The following is a 20,340-nucleotide window of genomic DNA, read 5'->3' as shown; positions in this document are numbered from 1 at the left end:
GGGATATTTTAGGAATGAAAAGAAGAGTTAAAGCATAAGAAACTGGGAGGAGAGGAGAGCAGATGGGGATGAGTCTGAATAGGTGAGCAGGCATCAGATCATAGAGAACCTTCATGAAATGGTAGAGTTGGCATTTCAAATGAAATGGGAAGGCATTAGAAGGTTTGAAGCAAGGAAGTGAGTGATGTCATACAGTTAAGACTCAGTTTTCCATGTGGGGAAGGGACTATAATAAAAGCATGAGTGGTGCAAGTGAGTGACCTGTCAGGAGGCATTTGTCTTAATTCAGGTGAGAGATGATAGTGACTTGGAGAAGGGCAGGGACAATTGTGTTAGGAGCAATGCTCTAAAACAGTAAGATAGTGTCATTACTTCCCTTTAAGCCAGACCCACTGCCTTCCTCCACATGTAGACATTATTCTAAATACAAAATTACTCAGACAAATATTGTAGAAGGTTTATATGATATCCCTTTATGAATCAGAGACTCCGCTAGTGGAAAAAGTCTTATTTCCTTTCCTGGAGCTCAATTGCAAAGGCCAATTTTAACATAACTTATCAGGGTCAAAATTCTAGCACTATCAGATCATAAAAGTAAAAATTTATATCTTATACCTGAAACCCCATATCATAACCCAATATATTAATCAGTGTTAATGATTTCTTATTAACAAATCAGAACATTTTTTACTTATGTGAACATATGTACCTTTTAGTGTACAAAAAAGATCATATTTTACATACTGTTTCTTTTTTCAGAACATTTAAAAATATTTATTGAATTTATTGGGGTGACAATGGTTAGTACAATTATGTAGGTTCAAGTGTACTATTTTTGTTTTTTTTTTGGCAAACTGTTATTTATTTTTTTTAATTAAAAAATAAATTATTTGCCACCACAGGGGCTCCAGGGAAGTTGTCAGGCCTGCACCACACTCACTAGGCACCTGCAAGGACCCACTGTCAGTGGCAAACTGTCTATTATTAATTAAAAAATTTTAATGTTGACATTATTTCAGGTGATACCCTTCCCCCCACCCCCTTTTCCTACCTCCACCCACCCTTCCTCTCCCTATTTTGGCCCTCCCCAAACTATTGCCCTTTCTTTTTTACAGCCAAGTAGTATTCCATGGTGTAAATGTACCACAGCTTTTAAAAAATATGTTTTTATTAATTTCAGAGAGGAAGAGAGAGATAGAAACATCAACAATGAGAGAGAATCATCGATTGACTGCCTCCTGCATGCCACCCACTGGGGATTGAGCCCGCAACCCAGGCATGTGCCCTGATCAGAAATGAACCCTGACCTCCTGGTTCATGGGTCAACACTCAACCACTGAGCCACAGCAGCTGGGCTACCACACCACAGCTTTTTTATCCATTCATCTACAAATGGGCACTTGGGCTGCCTCCAGAGCTTGGCTATTGTAAATAACACTGCATGAACATAGGGGTGTATATATTCTTTCTGATTGGTGTTTCGAAGTTCTTTGGATATATCCCCAGAAGTGGTATCCCTGGGTCCAAAAGCAATCCCATTTTTAATATTTTGAGGACCTAGAACTATTCAAACTGAAATGTGTGGCTCTATTATTCTGCATTCTCAAAGAAGAAACAGTTTGAATTTTCTTTCATACCTTTGGCACAGCTATAGCAAGTCTTCAAATGTGCAATGAAGGATAACAAAATAACTACTCATGAACGTCCATGGAAAACTGAAAATAGTTGGCCAGGCTTCATTCATCAGCTTGTTTCTGTTCCAGAACTTTGGTTTGTGGTTGTGATTTTGCACTATGTGAATGTAATATGGTTATCTGTTCTCTGGCTGAGATATTCCTGGTCTCTATAAGTAATTCAATAAGATTCCATGTTATTCCACAAAGAAAACCACAACTTTCAGGTCCTCTGTCACCTAAGTGAGTTTCAGAATTCTGATTGGAAAGTCAGAGCTTTCATGAGTTTAGGTCTTTGGATCCACCCCAGTGTTACCCTTTGTCTTTTACTCCCTTACTAATTACATGTGAGCCACTCTCATGGCTCCAGGTTATTGAATGCAAGAAGCTTTTAGGAATTTAAATGTAATGTTCTTTTTGTTCTAGAACATCCTTTCCCTAATTTGCATGGGTTTCTTCAGTGCTTACCTTAACCATCAATTCCTAAGGGGAGAATTTCCTAATTTCATATTGTTTCATTTGTAACAGTTTTTACAATTGTTATCAATTACTTAATTGGTTGTTAAACTTCCCAGTGACCAAATGAAGTGGAATATCTTTGTCTTTCTTGTTCACTATTGTATGCCTAGTACCCAGCATGAATAAACAGATGCATGAACGGTATTGACAAATGAATTAATTATTACTGAACGGCAAAGTGAACTGACATCTAGGTTAGGGTAGTCACCACTTCTTGCTTTAAATCCAATCTAAGCTGTCTCCAACGTGCCACACCCCAGCAAACATCCACATGCACAATCTCTGTTAACTCATTTAATATCTTGTTAAAAGAATTTAGTGAGAATTAAACCATGAAAACCTAGCTTTTTCAGTGGACTTTGTGGAAGAATTAAAAGAGCATAAAGTACAGAAGCAGCATTGAAGAGTGAGTAGATAGGCCATGTGGTTTTCCTGGAGTTCTGTTTTCCTAGAGCCCTTGTCTATTTGCCCTGGAAAACAGGGCAAGCTGGTGGCTTAGCTTTATTTACTTGGACTATGTTCTCGCTTTTCTCTCCCTGTAGCACTGTGGCTGCCAGCATCAATGCCTTAGCAACAGTGACGTTTGAGGATTTTGTCAAGAGCTGTTTTCCCCATCTCTCCGACAAGCTGAGCACCTGGATCAGTAAAGGCTTATGTAGGTATAGCCATGGCATCTTCATTCCATGTCACGAAATGTACATGTGGTACATGTTAAAATCCTGCACATGCTATTCAGGACATATGAGAAATCTCACATATAGATTCTTATACTTGCAAAGATACTGGGAGGGTACCAGCTAGCTTACCTTTCACCATCCTTATTTTTGACCTTCTTTTGTGTTTAGCCTACATTTCAGATTCATCACATCAACACCTTTTGATTATGCTATGCATTGTTCATATTAGTTCCTCTACATGGGAAGATATTCTGCTCACTGTGGCCAGTCCCTTTCTAAAATCAAATTCTTTTCTGAAGAATCCTTTATTACTCAACTCCCAGTAACCTTACCTTAAATAAGAATTTCTCTTTGTTTAATAGTAAAATTGCATATTACATTTTTAATCACAATAACACTTATTATCTTGAATTATAGTTTTATACATTTTACTTCTAAGTATAAACAAGCTATATGCTTATTTACTTATTATAGAAAATGTAGGTATTTTGGAAAACATATGAACTTGAAAAGCTATAGCTATCTAATTGTGTCACCTTTTTTTAGCTTAAAATTTAAAAATGTTTCTATTGTTATCTTTTTTTTTTAAACAAAATACAGTGGCTCTTTGTGTGTAGTTTTTCTTTCAGATTAACATTAAAATAATATATTGCATGTTACCTAACTGCACTCTACCCCATGGTATTGCATTAAACCTGAAAATGTATTTGGGAAGAATTGACATTTTTGTAAATTTTACATCTAAATAATAATTTATTTTTTCCATTTAATAATATAACAATTTTGATCCCAGATATTAATTATATCCATGTTTTTTTCCCTCCTGCTTGACCCCCTCTCCTCCTCCTCTTCTTCTTCTTCCTCTACCTCCTCTTTCTCTTCTTCCTTCTTTTTTTTCTTCTTTCATTGATGTTATCAATGAGATGCTTTCCCCATATTTCCTAAACTGTTTATGATCAATCTGGAAAAGCTATAGCTTTTTGTTTTATAAAGCATATATATTGCCATTTCCCCAACTATTATTGATTTTCAAAATTTCAATTGTTTTTCTAGTAAGTATGGTAATTGCCTGCTAATATTGGTGGTTTAATCATATCCTTCTTCTCAAATGTTCTTCTCATTTGGGTTTTTTGTTCTCCATTTCCTTCAGTGTTTCTTCTACTTCCAAAACGTGGCTCTTTTCCTCTGCACGCTTAAAGAAATCAGGTTTTTTTTTCCTGTCAATTTTGAGTTCTCCACAAAATAAAGTTTAACAATAAAATTTTAATTGTGCTATTTGTATATGTTCCTTACATTTTACTATAAGAATTAAGTCATACAACAAGGTTTGGATACTTTTACCATGAATTCCCAATATATATGCCACCTGAATTCTCCATTAATACATTCCCAAACTTACTTTTTCACATATCTATCCAGATCTCTAACCATTCATTAATCAGCATGTTAAAACACATTTCCCCTAAATTTTTGCATCCATATTATTAACTAGAATTCAATAACTGCTTAAAGTTATCTTAATGCAAAATATATCTTTCATTCTACAATGAAATGGACACGTTAAGTATAGGTTTGCTAAGTTTTGACATATTCATACACCTGTGCGATCCAGCCATTAAAGATGTAAAGCATTAGCATAACCCTGGGAAGTCCTCTTTTTCTCATTCCACTCAATCCCTGCTCCCACTCCCCTCCAGAGGCAGCCATTATTCTGACACTTTCCTCTTCTAGAATTTCACATCAATGGAATCACACAGTCCACACACTTTTTGTAAGACTCCTTTCACTCAACATAATATTTCTGAGTTTAATCTGTATTTTGTTTGTATACCCATGGTCCATCCCTTTCCATGCTGAGTAGTTTGAAATTGTATGGATGTACCACAGGTTTTAAAACTTCTACTTCTATTGGTAGACCTGGGTTATTTTAGTTTGAGGTTATAATAAATAAAGCTGCTATGAATACTTTTGTACAATCTTTTTTTTTTGGTTTTGTTTTGTAAATACCTAAGAGTGGAAGTGCTTGGTCAGCTATCATGGTTTTTATTTTCTTGGTTTCCTTCTTTATCACTCCTGGATCCATCTTCATCTATATGTATTGACTAGAGGCCCAGTGCATGAAATTCGTGTACGGAGGGGGATTGTCCCTCAGCCCAGCCTGTACCCTCTCCAATCTGGGACCCCTCGAGGGATGTCCGACTGCCCGTTTACGGACATCCCTATCACAATCCAGGACTGCTGGCTCCCAACTGCTTGCCTGCCTGCCTTCCTGATTGCCCCTAACCGCTTCTGCCTGCCAGCCTGATCACCCCCTAACCACTCTGCTGCCAGCCTGTTTGCCCCCAACTTCCCTCCTCTGCCGGCCTGGTCACCCCTAACTGCCCTCTCCTGCAGGGTTGATCACCTCCAACTGCCCTCCCTTGCAGGCTTGGTCCTTCTCAACTGCCCTCCCTTGCAGGCCGGGTGCCTCCCAACTGCCCTCTCCTGCTGGCCATCTTGTGGTGGCCATCTTGTGTCCACATGGGGGCAGGATCTTTGACCACATGGGGGCAACTATATTGTGTGTTGCAGTGATGATCAATCTGCATATTACTCTTTTATTAGATAGGATAGAGGCCTGGTACAGGGGTCGGGGCCAGCTGGTTTGCCCTGAAGGGCGTCCCGGATCAGGTGGGGGTTCCCTTGGGGCATGGGGTGGCCTGAGCAAGGGGCCTGTGGTGGTTTGCAGGCAGGCCACGCCCCCTGGCAGCCCAAGCAGAGGCCCTGGTATTTGGAATTTATTTTCCTTCTACAATTGAAACTTTGTAGCCTGGAGCGGAGCCAAGCCTGGGGCTCCATCCGAGGCCAGTAGCCATTTGTGTTGGGGTTATAATTGAAACTTTGTTGCCTTAAGCGGGTGGGCCTGGCCAGGGTGTGCGGAAAGCTTTGCTTCCCCTGTTGCCGGCGGCAACCCTGGCCTGCTCTCTCAAGCTCCATTCTGCTGCCATTTGTTTGAATTTGTTTACCTTCTATAATTGAAACTTTGTAGCTTGAGTGGAGGCTTAGGCCTGGCCAGGGCAGGCGGAAAGCTTGGCTTCCTCTGTTACCTAGGAAACCTTGCTCTCTGTGGCTGTAGCCATCTTGGTTTGGGTTAATTTGCATACTCGCTCTGATGGGATGGTGGGCGTGGCTTGTGGGCGTGGCTTGTGGGTGTGTCGGAGGTATGGTCAATTTGCATATTTGTCTATTATTATATAGGATGTTGCACCCTGTCTTGATTTTTTTTTTCATCTCATTTGTTTCCTCTTGCCTTTTTCTTATTTGCTTCATTGAGTTTTTGCATCATATTGAGATTGCCAAACAGTTTCTAAATACTTTTATTTTCTGGTTCTTAAGGTAAATTATTTCCATGAAGCATAGTCTTTATTGAGCACTTAGATTAATATATTTATTCCCTTGTTTGACAATATTTGCGATGAATTGCATATATTTTGTTTCTTTACTTATGCTTGAACAAGGAGAGATCAACACTGGTCAGATACTTGTTATCTGGTTAGTTGAATTGCTTGGATCTACTTACTATCTTGCATAATGAATTAGAGCTAATAACAGGTGGATGGGCATTGCTCCCAGGATGATCCCAATTTCTAGCAGACATTTATGAGTATGCTGGATTGAGGTACAAGTTTCTTTATGCCCATGGTTTATTGCCTGATCCTCTAGGCTGATGCAGTACTGGGAAAACCCACAGCATTCACTGCAACTGTGGAGTTTTCTTCCCTCTCACATTTGCTGCTTTGTCTGTGGGTCCATGTACTCTGGGTCTCTACAGAACCCCCACCAATTTCCCTAATCTCCCTGAATTGCAGGTTGCTATTGATTGCAATCTGGTGGAAGTATAAATATTTTTGGGAGAGGAGGCTGGATCAATACTCTAGTCAGCACAAAATTGCAGAACTCTTGGGTTGAGGGGTAGCTGCCTAGATTCTCACTTGAACACATAACTGTTGGTCTAGCAAAAGGGTAATCAATAGTCAAGAGGAAACATATCTTTGGTTATTTTCCTCAGGAAGATAATATTGTCCTCATTCATAAAGCAACACACAATCAGGGCAAACAATGTTTTCTGCAATCTAATCTATCATATTTAATGATAACAGGAACAATTTTAGAATTCTGAAATGTGTTTATTGATCAAACTTGGTTTTAGTGTTTTGTGAGTTTCCTTATTTTTCTGTGTCAGATTGAGAAGTTGGGAAATACAGCATAAAAGTTGCCAACCTGATTTAATTTTGAGTGAGTTCCTGATCGTAGCTATCATGTACTAAACCTGAATATACTAGTAATAGTAATAAGTAATAATGATGGCAAACACATAGTACTTGCTTATGTATTAGACACTATTAGATATATGTTAATGTATTTGCATGTAGTCCCTTTTAGAATGAGAGATCCTTAGGGCAGGTGTCAAGTTCTGACTGTATAGTACTGGCATCTAGTAAAGTGCCTGACAATATTGAATTAACAGTCACATTGGAAACTGAGCTAGATATTTAGCTGAGAGAGAATTGGAAACAGAATGAGCAACATCATTTTCTCTCTGTTTCTGTCATTGTGTTTCCCTCCAGGTCTGTCTCCAGCTCTGTGTCTCTCTCCCTCTCTTTTTTAGCTTATGGGTATCAAATGTACTTTTAAGGTGATTTTTAAACAAAGATGCACTAAAATATATATATATATATATATATATATATATATATATATATATATATATATTTTTTTTATTTTAAATATATTTTTATTGATTTTTCACAGAGATGAAGGGAGAGGGATAGAAAGCTAGAAACATCGATGAGAGAGAGACATCGACCAGCTGCCTCCTGCACACCCCCTACCTGGGGATGTGCCCGCAACCAATGTACATGCCCTTGACCGGAATCGAACCTGGGACCTTCCAGTCCGCAGACCGACGCTCTATCCACTGAGCCAAACCGGTTTCGGCTAAAATATATATTTTTAAAAGATGATTTAAAAACATATCTTCTTTAAAAGATGACTAAGACGTATATGCTGATTCATTCAGCAAGACCCTATGATGCTAGAGGCACTGTTGAAGGAGCTTCAGAGCATGGTACCCGATGGCCTTTACAGTTCTCCAACATAGATATGCAAAACAAATAATTCATTATGCAATATACCATAAGGATAGTATGCATAAATACTTTTGGGAAATAGGCCAGAACACTTTCCAGATTTGCAAAACCTCTGAGGTAAAATATATAGATATTTAGTGATTTTCAAGTTGAAAAATCACTTGCAGTGAATGCTGTGGGTTTTCCCAGTACTGCATCAGAATCCCAGAGAGGTTAGTAACTTCTTCAGGTGATTGTTGGTTGGTCAAAATGAAATTAGTTTCCACTAAATTAGTCCGGATTAGCCTCTGTGAGCACCCTTTGCACAGTTTCATGTTGCTTTCACATGACAGTTTTCTTCTTGAGTCCTGGATAGAAAAGTACTTGACGCTAGCTAGGTTCTAGCTCTTTCTGCCTGACCTAGGAGAGCTAGTTCTGGGGAGAAAATCTCCTAAATACCCCTCCTGGGGCTTGTGAAGGCTGAGAAGGGAGGATGGTTCTCACTGGCATCCCTACCAATAGAGTCTGGTCAGAGGGAGTCCTGGGCAGGAGCTAAAGGAACCCCTCAAAGCCAGTTTGGATGATGGTAACGAGGTGTGTTTTTTTCCTTTCAGGTATCTTATTTGGCGTGATGTGTACCTCCATGGCTGTGGCCGCGTCCTTCATGGGTAGTGTTGTGCAGGTAATGAAAGAGGGAAAAGACACATTTATTTCATAGCAACATTTTACCCATGTCTTTGCTAATGTTTTGCCTATTCCTCCAAGCCACTCTCTGAGGACAGGTCCAAATTACACATGCATGTAAAATTTCAACCAAAATTACCTGTAGAAGAGGAAACTATTAAAAACTAATAATGGACTCAGGTACACAGCTGTGTGTGTGTGTGCACATGCTCACTGCCTGCATGATAGTGCCTGTGTATGTTCAACACAGCCAGGGAATAAGGCTGTAGGTTGACAGCAAATTGGTTTAATGAAAATCTTTTTTCCAGTTCTCTGGGCTCAATACCATAGAGACTAAGAGATGTGGAAATGCATTTGTCAAATTCCCTTAGTTTGCAAAAGGGAGCCATAAAAGTGGGATATGGGATATGAGTGCCTAATGGCTTCCCCACCATACCCCAACTTAGTGCTTTAACATTCTTGAGGTGTTCTGTATGAGAGGTCAGAGGTGGGGTAACAGACAATCATTATCAAAATACAATTGTGCCTGGCCACTGTGATTCAGTGGTTGAGCATCAACCCATGCATGGTTTCATTCTGGTCAGCGCACATGCTCAGGTTAGGAGCTCGATCCCCAGTAGGGGCCATGCAGGAGGCAGCTGATCAATGATTTTCTCTCATTGTTGATGTTTCTATCTCTCTCTCCTCTCCCTTCCTCTCTCTGAAATCAAGAAAAAATATTTTTTAAAAATTTAATACAATTGCTCAAACAGCTGATCAACTATGTAAGATATGAAATATGTTTTAGGTGTATTTATTTGGTACATTATATAAAAACTTTTTGATAAGATAGAAAATACAAACAAATCAATGAGTTCTTAGCTTGAGAAAACCTATTTCTACAAATCATAGTTACTTGTGCATACACACACACACACACACTCACACACACACACACACTCACACACACACACACACACAGGTCTGTTTGTATGTATTTTTTTTTTTTTTATTTTAAACAAAATCCAACAACTTTCATTGTTTAAAGTATTACATGTCTCCTTTTTTTCTGATTAACCCCCACCACTCCTACCCTCTAGGGAAAGCCCCCACTGCCCCAGTGTCTGTGTCCATTGGTCATGCTAATGTGCATGCATACAAGTCCTTTGGTTGATCTCTAACCCCTCCTACTCCCCTGCCTTCTCTCTGAGGTTGGATGGTTTGCTCAGTACCACCTTGTCTCTGGATACATTTTTGTTCATTAGTTTATGTTGATCATTACATCCCACATATGAGTGAGATCATGTGATATTTATTTTTCTCTGTCTGGCTTATTTCACTTAGCATAATGCTCTCCCGTTCCATCCATGCTGTTGCAAATGGTAAAAGTTCCTTCTTTTTTTATAGCAGTGTAGTATTCCATTGTGTAGATGTACCACAGTTTTTAATCCACTCATCTATTGATGGGCACTTAGGCTGTTTCCAAATCTAAGCTATTGTAAATTGTGTTGCTATGAACATAGGGGTGCATATATCCTTTCTGATTGGTGTTTCTAGTTTCTTGGGATATATTCCTAGAAGTGGGATCACTGGCTCAAATGGGAGTTCCATTTTTAACTTTTTGAGGAAACTCCATACTGTTCTCCACAGTGGCTGCACCAGTCTGCATTCCCACCAGCAGTGAACAAGGGTTCATTTTTCTCCACATCCTCGCCAGCACTTGTCATATGTTGATTTATTGATGATAGCCATTCTGACAGGTGTGAGATGGTACCTCATTGTTGTTTTGATTTGCATCTCTTGGATTATTAGTGACTCTGAGCATATTTTCATTTGTCTTTCGGCCTTCTGTATGTCCTCTTCCGAAATGTGTCTACTTAGGTCCTTTGCCAATTTTTTTTATTGGATTGTTTATCTTCCTTTTGTTAAGTGTATGACTTCCCTATAAATTTTGGAGATTAAACCCTTATCAGAGATAACATTGGCAAATATGATCTCCCATGCAGTGGGCTTTCTTGTTGTTTTGTTGATAGTTTCTTTTGCTGTACAGAAGCTTTTTATTTTGATGTAGTCCCATTTGTTTATTTTCTCCTTAGTTTCCATTGCCCTAGGAGCTGTATCAGTAAAGATATTCCTATGACATATGTCTGTATTTTTATTTTTTTTACACAATCTTTATCATTGAGTCCAGATGGGAGAAATTATTTCCAGAAAGCATGTGATTAATGAATGGCACAGTCAGGACTAGGACTGAATTTTTTTTACATATATTTTTTATTGATTTCCGAGAGGAAGGGAAAGGGAAAGATAGAAACATCAATGATGAGAGAGAGTCATTGATCGGCTGCCTTCTGCATGCCCCTTACTGGGGATCAAGCCCGCAACCCTGGCCTGTGCCCTGACCGGCAATCCAACCGGTCATAGTCCGATGCTCTACCACGGAGCCACGCTGGCGGGGCAAGACTAGGACTGCATTTTATCCCAAGTTCAAGAAAAAGGTGGTGCCCCATGGTTTATGAAGTCATGATTTTGATGTACTTTCTCCACAGGCTGCGCTCAGCATCCACGGCATGTGTGGGGGGCCGATGCTGGGCTTGTTCACCTTGGGAATCGTGTTTCCTTTTGTGAACTGGAAGGTAAGGATCCTGCACTTCACTCTTCTCTCAAATTATCCTAGTAATTTGTATTTGCCAGGAATAAAAAAAAACACACCAAAAAACAAGACAACGCAGTGGCTTATTTCCATGGAGCTAAACAAAACCCGAGCCCTCCTATCTCTGACTTCAGTGAAGCCATTCAGAAGCAGAAAACAAAGAAAGAGATGGTCCTGAAATACCAAATTCATGGCATCAAAGCTGATTATTTTTTAAAATATATTTTTATTTATTTCAGAGAGAGGAAGGGAGAGGAAGAGAGAGATAGAAACATCAATAATGAGAGATAATCATTGGTTGCCTGCCTCCTGCACTCCCCTGCTGGGGATTGAGCCCACAACCCGGGCATGTGCCCTTAACCGGAATTGAACCCGGGACCCTTCAGTCTGGAGGCTGACACTCTATCCACTGAGCAAAACTGGCTAGGACCCAAGCTGATTCTTTAGGGTTGATATTGTCTTCCCTAAAATAAGGGCTCATCAAATGAAATTTAAAACATACAATAAATTCAGAAATTGTTTTGTTAAAACACAATTTTTAAAACTTCAAAAATACAGGCAGTCCTCGGGTTATGTTGGACTCGACTTATGTCTTTTCGTGGTTACGTTGCCATCTCCCATTTATTTATAAAGAAAAAAAGTTCCGTCATTTTGACGTATGTATATATGTGCTTTATGTTTTTTTTTTTATTTATTTACCACAAGTAAAGGTCAGGAATTGTTATCTTTATTTTATTATTTTTTTTTTTTACTGTTTCACTTCATTACTGCTGTGCATGTGCTCCGTGTGAGTGACGGAGCTGCTTATGTAGGTGGGTTTCCACTTACAGTGAAAATCACGTTATGTCACGCAGTAAGAACAGATCTCCGACGTAACCCGAGGACCTACTGTATATGTAAATGTTTTCTATATTTGTACCTAAATTATAACTAATTTAAGTTAATGAACTAATTTAAGGAGGGAAGAGCCCTGCATATATATATATGCAAATACATGGCAATAATAAAAAAACAGTAACATGCTAGGTTGAAAAGGTTATATTTAAAATATGTTAAAATATTTTTAAATTTTAAATGTTCATTTTGACTTATACTTACTACACAGTCACCCAACCAATATTTACTTAAAGACAACCTATTAGTTTGTCAGCTAGCCAAAACAAGAAGATCCAGCTCTCAGACTTTCTAAAACTTATATATATATGTATATATATATATATATGAAGTTTTAGAAAGTCTGCAGAAAACCTGACTCTATGCATATTTTTAATATGCTATGGGGTGCTCGAGAAAGCCTGATCAAATGGTATACCTAATTAGATCTTTGTGGCCACCTGACCATTATTCTAGATAAATCTTATGAGGCTAGGTAAAGAGAGTGGACAGGAAGGAACATTTAGGAATCTGTACTACTTCCACCACAGTCTTATTAGAAAACACTTTGTTTTCATCAACTTTTCTGATATCGAGGTTGACAAGGATAGATATGTCCTTGGAGAAACAGAGAAACAGGTGGGAAGGCAATTTCTTAGCCACAAAAGAACTAATAACTAGCCATATAACACTTTATTGCACTCTAAACATTAATTTGTTATGTATATTAGTGAATTATGGTCCTTCTATTTAGTTGGGAAAACTACCTTGTTCTAGATGAAAAATAATAAATACTACAAATTTGTAACACCTCTCCCCTCGCCATTGGCCATGGAAGAGCCTACTAATCAATCCTGGCTCTCTCGCCACAGAATGTGGATGCAACCTCAGACTTCTTCTCAGCATGGCTTTCAAGAAAGCTACTCTAAGTCAGCCAGGGTTGAACTTTCTATTGAAGTCCATTCACCCTTTACTGGTAGGCCTTATAAGCCTCAGCAAGCTGCACTTTTCAAGCCAAATTCAGCCATCTTTCTGTTTTTTGGTGTGGCTTGCAAGCTAAAAATGATTTGACATGTTTCAATTATTGGAAGGAAATCAAAAGATGAATGTCTCATGACACATGAATATTACATAAAATTTCCATTCCAGTGCCCATGAATTTTACCAGGACACAGCCAGTCTCCTTTGTTTGCATATTGTCTATGGCTGTTTTTATGCTAAGTGGCAGAACCCAGTAGTTGTTATAGTCCTGCATGGTCCTCAAAGCCTAAAATGCTATTAGCCGGCTTTTTATAATAGAAGTTTGCAGACCTCTAGTCAGACCAAGGTAGAACTATTCAAATAGCATACATTGCTTTTGTTTTCTCAAATTATGGTGAAAGGAACATTTCAGTGCTGTTATTGGAGAAGCTTTTTTTCTGAGCAAATAGAGAAACCAGCAAGTTGCTTTCTCTCACAGAGAAGGCTCAGCTATCCAGGAGAGCCAGGAGCACCCAGATTTTGTTTTCCACGGGCGTTGGTCTCGGCTCAACTGTCTCCTTTACAAAAAAAAAGGTGACTTTTCACTGTTTAGCAAGAAAAATAACCCTGCAATGAAAGGGCCAGTAAAAAGACATGCTAGAACTTAGACTCAACACTCCAAATCTGGGAATCAGAGACTCTGCCAGAAACTCTTAGAAGAGCATATGGGAATGGAGCTTCTGTATTCTAGCTCATAATGACTATTAATGATAAATTACTTCAACTGTCTCCATTATCTGAAGTTTTCCAAAACTTCTGAAACTCAGCTACTGGGAACTGAGGTTTCAACAGTGTTTTAAGTGAGTGATAAGTGAGAGGAAGAAGCCAAATGGAGAGAAGCAAATTCCTGCTAGGAATCGAAATATAATAATCACTATAAAATTATCCAGTGTTTTCATTTAAGGAACAAGTTATTTCTAAATAAAGCAGTGTCGAGGGAGTTGGAAGGAAGGCAGTTTGAGTGCGCTGTTTCCAGAATGTGTGGCTAAGATTTGGGGTGGAAAGCCAGAATCTCCAAGGCACAGTATTCCTCACCTCATTATGCTTTCAATGGTTTTGCCATTAACTTTTCCTTTCCTTCATCAAGGGTGCACTAGGTGGCCTTCTGACTGGAATCACCTTGGCATTTTGGGTGGCCATTGGGGCCTTCATTTATCCCGCACCAGCCTCCAAGACATGGCCCTTGCCTTTATCGACAAACCAGTGCGTCCCATCAAATGCTACTGAGTTAGTGCCTCCAGCGCTATCCAGCAGGTATGGTGACTTCAAGGGCAGAGGTAAATTCCAGAGGGTGGGTCACCATGTTAAAAGAAGGAGCAAGACAAGACCAATATTGCTTTCCTGTGAGACTCCCTCTGGGCAGCACGCAGCATTGATATCCATGATTTCTGTAGATATCCATTGCTCTACATTCCAGTGTGGAACAGTAAAGGTGGCAGAAGGGTTAGCTGGAGTATGAGTGCAAATTAGAAAATACAGTGAAAAGTTTGAAAATAGAATGTGAAGATCATAGGTATTTTTAACCTTTTGCACTCGAATGTCGAGTGTGACTCGACAGGGTTAGCATTAAAATAAAGGAATCGAGAAAAAAGCAAGCGAGTGCAAAGGGTTGCTCTGAGTAGAATAGGTTTGTGGGCAAGGAGGAGAATGATTGTGGACATACTGAGACGGGAGCAATGCTGAAAACACAGTTTCTAACTCCAACTGTACAGGGCTTAGCAAAGGGTTGTCTTTTCTATTTCTAGCTAGGATAAGTAATTTAAAATACAAAAATACAGGAGATAATGTAGTGCAGGGAGAGGACCATGGACTTCAAAATCAGAAATACCTGGATTTGGATTTTGGTTTTATGATTTATCCATGCTGCATAAGTTAGTGATTTGTCATGTCTTGATTTCCCACAGTCCTTAGAGAAGGTAATAATTACTTTATTGGGACTTTGATGGGATTAAACAATATTAAATCATATTACATTTATATCTCTATATTAAATTATATCTGTCTATTAAATTCTAGCTATCATTTAATGATCTATCTATCATCTATTTATTTATATACAGTGAGAGAGAATGAGAGAGGAAGAGAGAGCGAGCTAGGGGCACTGTACCTGGCTCTAGTAAGTGTACATTCTCACACCTAACTGTCCTCTTGAGGAAGTGGTCCTTTCTATATAATGTATGAGAACTCCATTATCTTGCTGTCATTTGCCTCTGAGTATTATCTAGTTTAGAGCTATTCTGTCCACAAATCTTATGGACAAGCAATATTTATAGTTCCCAGGTCTACCATATTGTTTCTTTCTTCCTGCCTATGCTTATAGTATCCTCTTTTCTTTCCTTAGTTAACTCTTAACCATTCTTTAAAAATAAACTAAGGTGTCATTTCACACATCAGCCTGGGTTTTACACCCTTTCTAATGCTCCCAGAATCCTCTGTGTCTATTCGACCAAGGCATTGCCACTCCCTTTTATGATTGTTAACTCCTATATTTAGACTGTAGCTTGCTCATCTTTTAATCTTCAGTGCCTGTGATAATTTCTGGCACTAAATCTGGGTTTAGTAAATGTCTGAAGAATAAATAATTCAAAATAAATAAAAGGCATAGTTCTCATTGTAATCGTAATTCAGTGGCAATATTTGTAATCCCAGGATAGATGGGATACAGAGCACAACTTGTCTAGCTTTGAGTTTTAAAAAAATAATCAAATGGCAAAAAGTTAAGCTTTGGGGTTTTGAGCGATGCCAAGCCTTAAAATGAACCCTCAGCAGTTCTCTAAGTCACTGTGAATGGTAACTTCAGAACCCATAGAACTGCTGACATGCTGTTGTCCTTCCTCTACAGGCCTGCGATCGCTGACTCCTGGTATTCAATCTCCTACCTTTACTACAGTGCAGTGGGCTGCCTGGGATGCATTGCTGCTGGAGTAATCATCAGCTTCCTCACAGGTTGGGTACCTGGGGCTTCTCTTTCGGGCCAAGGAAGACATGGCCTACTTTCATGCATTGGTGGTCTTAGTGGCTGGCTAACTGGTGTGATTTTGGATCCACCACAAAAATCCCCTCTTCCTAGAGAGATATATCTACTCTCCAGACTAACATGCAAAAAAATCTCTTTTTACATACATTATTAATACATATGATTAATAATGATTCATATACTGTATATAACATATATATGATTAGCAATATGTAACATCCTATATAATAGAGGAATATGCAAATTGTACAGGATGCCATAATGTCATGACTGCTCAGCAGGCAGCATGCACAGCAGGCACGGATGGATAGAGCCTTGCAGTGTCGAGGACGGGGGCGGGGCCGCGGCAGGGTTTAGGCAGGCACACCCCCGGAGGTCTGCAGACCTCTGCCGCAGCCGGGCCTGGTGTCCGCAGGTCTCCCCTGGCTCTGGCCTACCTCTTTGGGGCAATCCATTGAGGAGCCCCGGATGGGTGGGCGGGGCCTACCTCTTTGGGGTAATGCATCATGGGGCTCCTGCACTATGACAGGGCACAGGCCAGGCTGGGGCATCATCCACCCCCCTGCTGAGTGCACAAATTTTGTGCACCAGGCCACTAGTATATTTATAAATATCTTCCATATGTATCTGATTTGGTTCAAAACTGAGAGCTTTCCTAAAGAAAGAAATTATATAATTTCTGCTATCACTTCTACTGGCCTATAAAGGGTACTAGTAGTAGTTTTCCATAATAACTATTTTAACATAAATGTGTTCTCTCTGTTTAACTCTATAGCCAGGAGCTTGCCTGACCTGACAGCTTGTGGATGTTTAAAAACCAACTCCCACCACTTTGAGTGACTAATGTGACTAATGTCTGTCCATTAACTAGTCAGGCCTGATTTTACCTTACACTAAGTCATGACCTGCTTCTCAAGTTGATGATGCCTCAGTCCTCAAAGGAAGTCCTGGAAGGGCGCAACCACCTAATCCATCTGTTCTTTCATTTATAGGTCACCAGAGTGGCAAAGATATTCAACCAATGCTAATCAGACCCGTCTGCAATCTATTTTGCTTTTGGTCTAAGGAATATAAAACACTGTGCTGGTGTGGAGTACAGCATGACCGTGGGACAGAGCAGGTGAGCTGATGTTTGAGCTTCTAGAAAATAGATACTGGTTCAAAGGTATTCCCTTTTCCCCTTTAAACCATCTGCACAGGCAGGCATGGGGAGGGAAGGCAGTGAGTGTTAGGACCTGAAGGAATCTGGGTGTCAACTTCAGTTATCTCAGCCAATTAGTTTTTTTTTGTGTTTTTTTTTTACAGTTTTTATTTATTTACTAGAGGCCCATTGCACAAAATTTGTGCACTGGTAGGGTCCCTAGCAGCTGCCGGCTGCCAACCGGGTACTCCCTCCCTTTCCCCCGGCTGCAACCAGGGTGTCCCTCCCTTCCCCCAACCGGCCCTGCCCCCTGGTTGAACTCCCAGACAACTCCTGGTTGAGGGGACAATTTACATACTACGTTTTTATTATATAGGATTTTTATTGATTTCAGAGAGGAAGGGAGAGGGGAATTGATCCCGCAACCCAGGCATGTTCTCTTGACTGGAATCGAACCTGGGACCCTTCTGTCCACTGGCTGACGCTCTGTCCACTGAGCCAAACCAGCTATGATTCAGCCAATTAGCTTTCAAGCAAGTAATTGAGTTGTAGTTAAATGTGCCTCTGGGCTAAATTGTTGTCTTTGCAAATGATCGATTTCCAAAATTCCTTTGAACCCTTCTGAGGGTGAATTGTAGGAAAAATATAAAAATGAATGCCAGACAAGGAATAAAATAGGAGCACCGTCTCATATAGTGGTGAAAAGTATGGGCTTTGGAGTCAGGCCTGGGTTTAACCCTGGTTCCATGTCTTACTTTCCTTGGGTAAGTTAACCTCTTTGAACTTCAGCTTTTATCTTAGACCTGGGGTGGACTGTGCAGCACAACCTGGGCACAAACATCTCTAGTTCCATGGAGCATGAATATAAAGTAAGATTTATTGGGGGCACTTCCTAGGTTAGAGAAGAAGCAGCAGGGTACACAAAGTCTCCCCACTGCTCTCACCCCACTGAGAACTGTGTTTTGGCCACGCAGGTCTAGAGACACTGTCCAGGTACTATCGGGGTCACAGCATCCAAAGACAAAGACCTGTGGTTAGAGCAAATTAGACTTACTGACTTGATGCAGCAAGAGTGGGGGGTACTCCAGGGGAACCAGGGAATGCCACCCTCAATAAGAAGGGAGATCGGCATGTATTTTGGGTTTGGGTTGCTGCTGAAGGATTCTGGGAGGGGTTGAAGGGAAGCGGGAATGAAAACAAAGCTGTCTGCAGCAGCATTGGCTAAAAAGCACTAATCACTAGAGAGTTGTTGTAGCATTTGACAAGTGCAGAACCTTGGGGGGAGGGGGGAGCAATGTTTCCCGTTAGGTTTGTGGCTGGTCTTATGTGTGTCTGTCCTTTTAGCTTGACTAATGGCAGGCATGTATTTGTTTTTTTCCTTTTTAGATAGAGCTTATTATCATCCTTTCAGTCCCAGACATTTCATTCTTTCAGCATTCTAGGAGGGGGACTCCTCACCCTTATCATATCACCTAAGGTGTCACTTGTTCTCCTTTCCCCCAAACACCATAGTAACCTGTCCATGAAGTAAAGTCGAGGTGAATAGTTACTTCAGTGAGGAGCGCACCATCTGGACAGGGGTTACAAATGGGAAGGAAACCTATTAGGCTGAGGAGGCAGCTGGTTGAGCAGTTTATTGTTTGTATGAGTGCATTTTGAATAAGTTCTAGAAGGAAAGAATCAAGTTATCGAGTAGTTTACATATGTATCTTCCTGGGCAAGATTTTCTTGAAATAAATGAGAAGTCCTGTTGATGCAGGCAGCTCCTGGTCTCAAGGCTGAGTTGAGAGTGGGAGGGAACATGTAGCATGTCACTATTAGGCTCCACTGCCAAAGAGTATCATCGAGCAGCCTCTGTATAGGAGCATCTGTGTACAGGTACCCAGTTATGCCCCCACCATACCACTATCAGAGACACAGGTTCTCTCTCCTCGGGAGGTAATGCCACTATGTCACAGGTTTGCTTAATAAGTTATATATATATATTTTTTCACACAACACATGACATATTATAAATGCTCACTAAATTATTCTTTTTTATTTTATCATTAGAAATAGTACCTACATGGATTGAGGTATCAAAGTTACCAATTAGAAAGTGCCTTGGGCCAGTTAATTGTGCTACTTTTATATTTACCAATAGATGTCATTTTTTTATTTTTTTTGATCGGGGAAGCCTAAGTAACAGTCCCTTGATTTGCTTCGGAATACATCAAGACGATTTCACTAATATGTGTCTTTCCCCTCTCCGCAGGAAACCCTTGAGAATGCCAGTACCTGGAAACAAGGAACTGAATCTGTTTTACAGAATGGACTCAGGAGAGAAAGCCTGGTCCACAGTCCAGGCTACGATCCCAAGGATAAAAGCTATGACAATGTGGCATTTGAGAAGATTACCCATTTCTAAGGCAACTCGTGCATGCGTGTGCAGACAAACACACACATACACACACGTAGACCTACATAGTCCCCATACTTCTTGCTTATTGGTTAGTAGACTTGTGTAGTTGCCATTGCTAGAAGACAAGGATGTCTAATGTCTATTTATAACTTATTTATAACCTCAAATAAAATGACTGTTTCCCGGGATATTCTTTGGAAGACCCAAACTTTCAGGTGAGAAAAAACAACCAAGCCTTACGTGCCCTGGCGACGTCCTTCTTGAATAAATTAAGACTGGATTTCATCATAGTACAAGAAATCATTCTGTTTGCTTTGTGAATATTAAACTTCTCTTTTCTTGGTAGATTTTTAACCAAATAAATATCTCGGAGTTTACAGGCAGAATGAGGAAGGGGATATGCATATTAAATGCTTCTCTGTCTCAGATGATAAAACAAGGGAATGGCACCCACCTAAACCCCCATAAGTCACATATACACAGGCACATTTCATATACCCCCATCCTGTAGCTTCAGGTGCAACTTATAGCTGCTATTAGCACCCCTGCCACACTCACATTTTTAAGTCCTCTTCCAGTCATCCCTGCTACTACAGCTGTCCTGACCAAGCCTTAAAACATCTGTGTTCAGCACA

The 20,340-nt window shown here is 40.0% G+C and overlaps 1 protein-coding gene across 1 annotated transcript in view; it reads left to right on the top strand.

Moving 5' to 3' along the window:
* The window catches only part of SLC5A12 (solute carrier family 5 member 12), a 37,021-nt gene extending 17,087 nt beyond the window's left edge, over positions 1 to 19,934 (top strand). Inside the window, exons 9-15 of the mRNA XM_008148958.3 lie at positions 2,735 to 2,847; positions 8,592 to 8,659; positions 11,190 to 11,276; positions 14,274 to 14,440; positions 16,029 to 16,132; positions 17,156 to 17,283; positions 19,559 to 19,934. Coding sequence (XP_008147180.2) covers positions 2,735 to 2,847; positions 8,592 to 8,659; positions 11,190 to 11,276; positions 14,274 to 14,440; positions 16,029 to 16,132; positions 17,156 to 17,283; positions 19,559 to 19,711 — 820 coding nt within the window. The 3' untranslated portion in view covers positions 19,712 to 19,934. The remainder of the gene's footprint in view (positions 1 to 2,734; positions 2,848 to 8,591; positions 8,660 to 11,189; positions 11,277 to 14,273; positions 14,441 to 16,028; positions 16,133 to 17,155; positions 17,284 to 19,558) is intronic.
* The last annotated feature ends 406 nt before the right edge of the window (positions 19,935 to 20,340 follow it).

The sequence above is a fragment of the Eptesicus fuscus genome, chromosome 13 (assembly GCF_027574615.1).
Source record: "Eptesicus fuscus isolate TK198812 chromosome 13, DD_ASM_mEF_20220401, whole genome shotgun sequence".
Lineage (NCBI taxonomy): Eukaryota > Metazoa > Chordata > Mammalia > Chiroptera > Vespertilionidae > Eptesicus > Eptesicus fuscus.
Note: the sequence above shows the minus strand (reverse complement) of the source record. Positions and strands in the feature narration are given on the sequence as shown.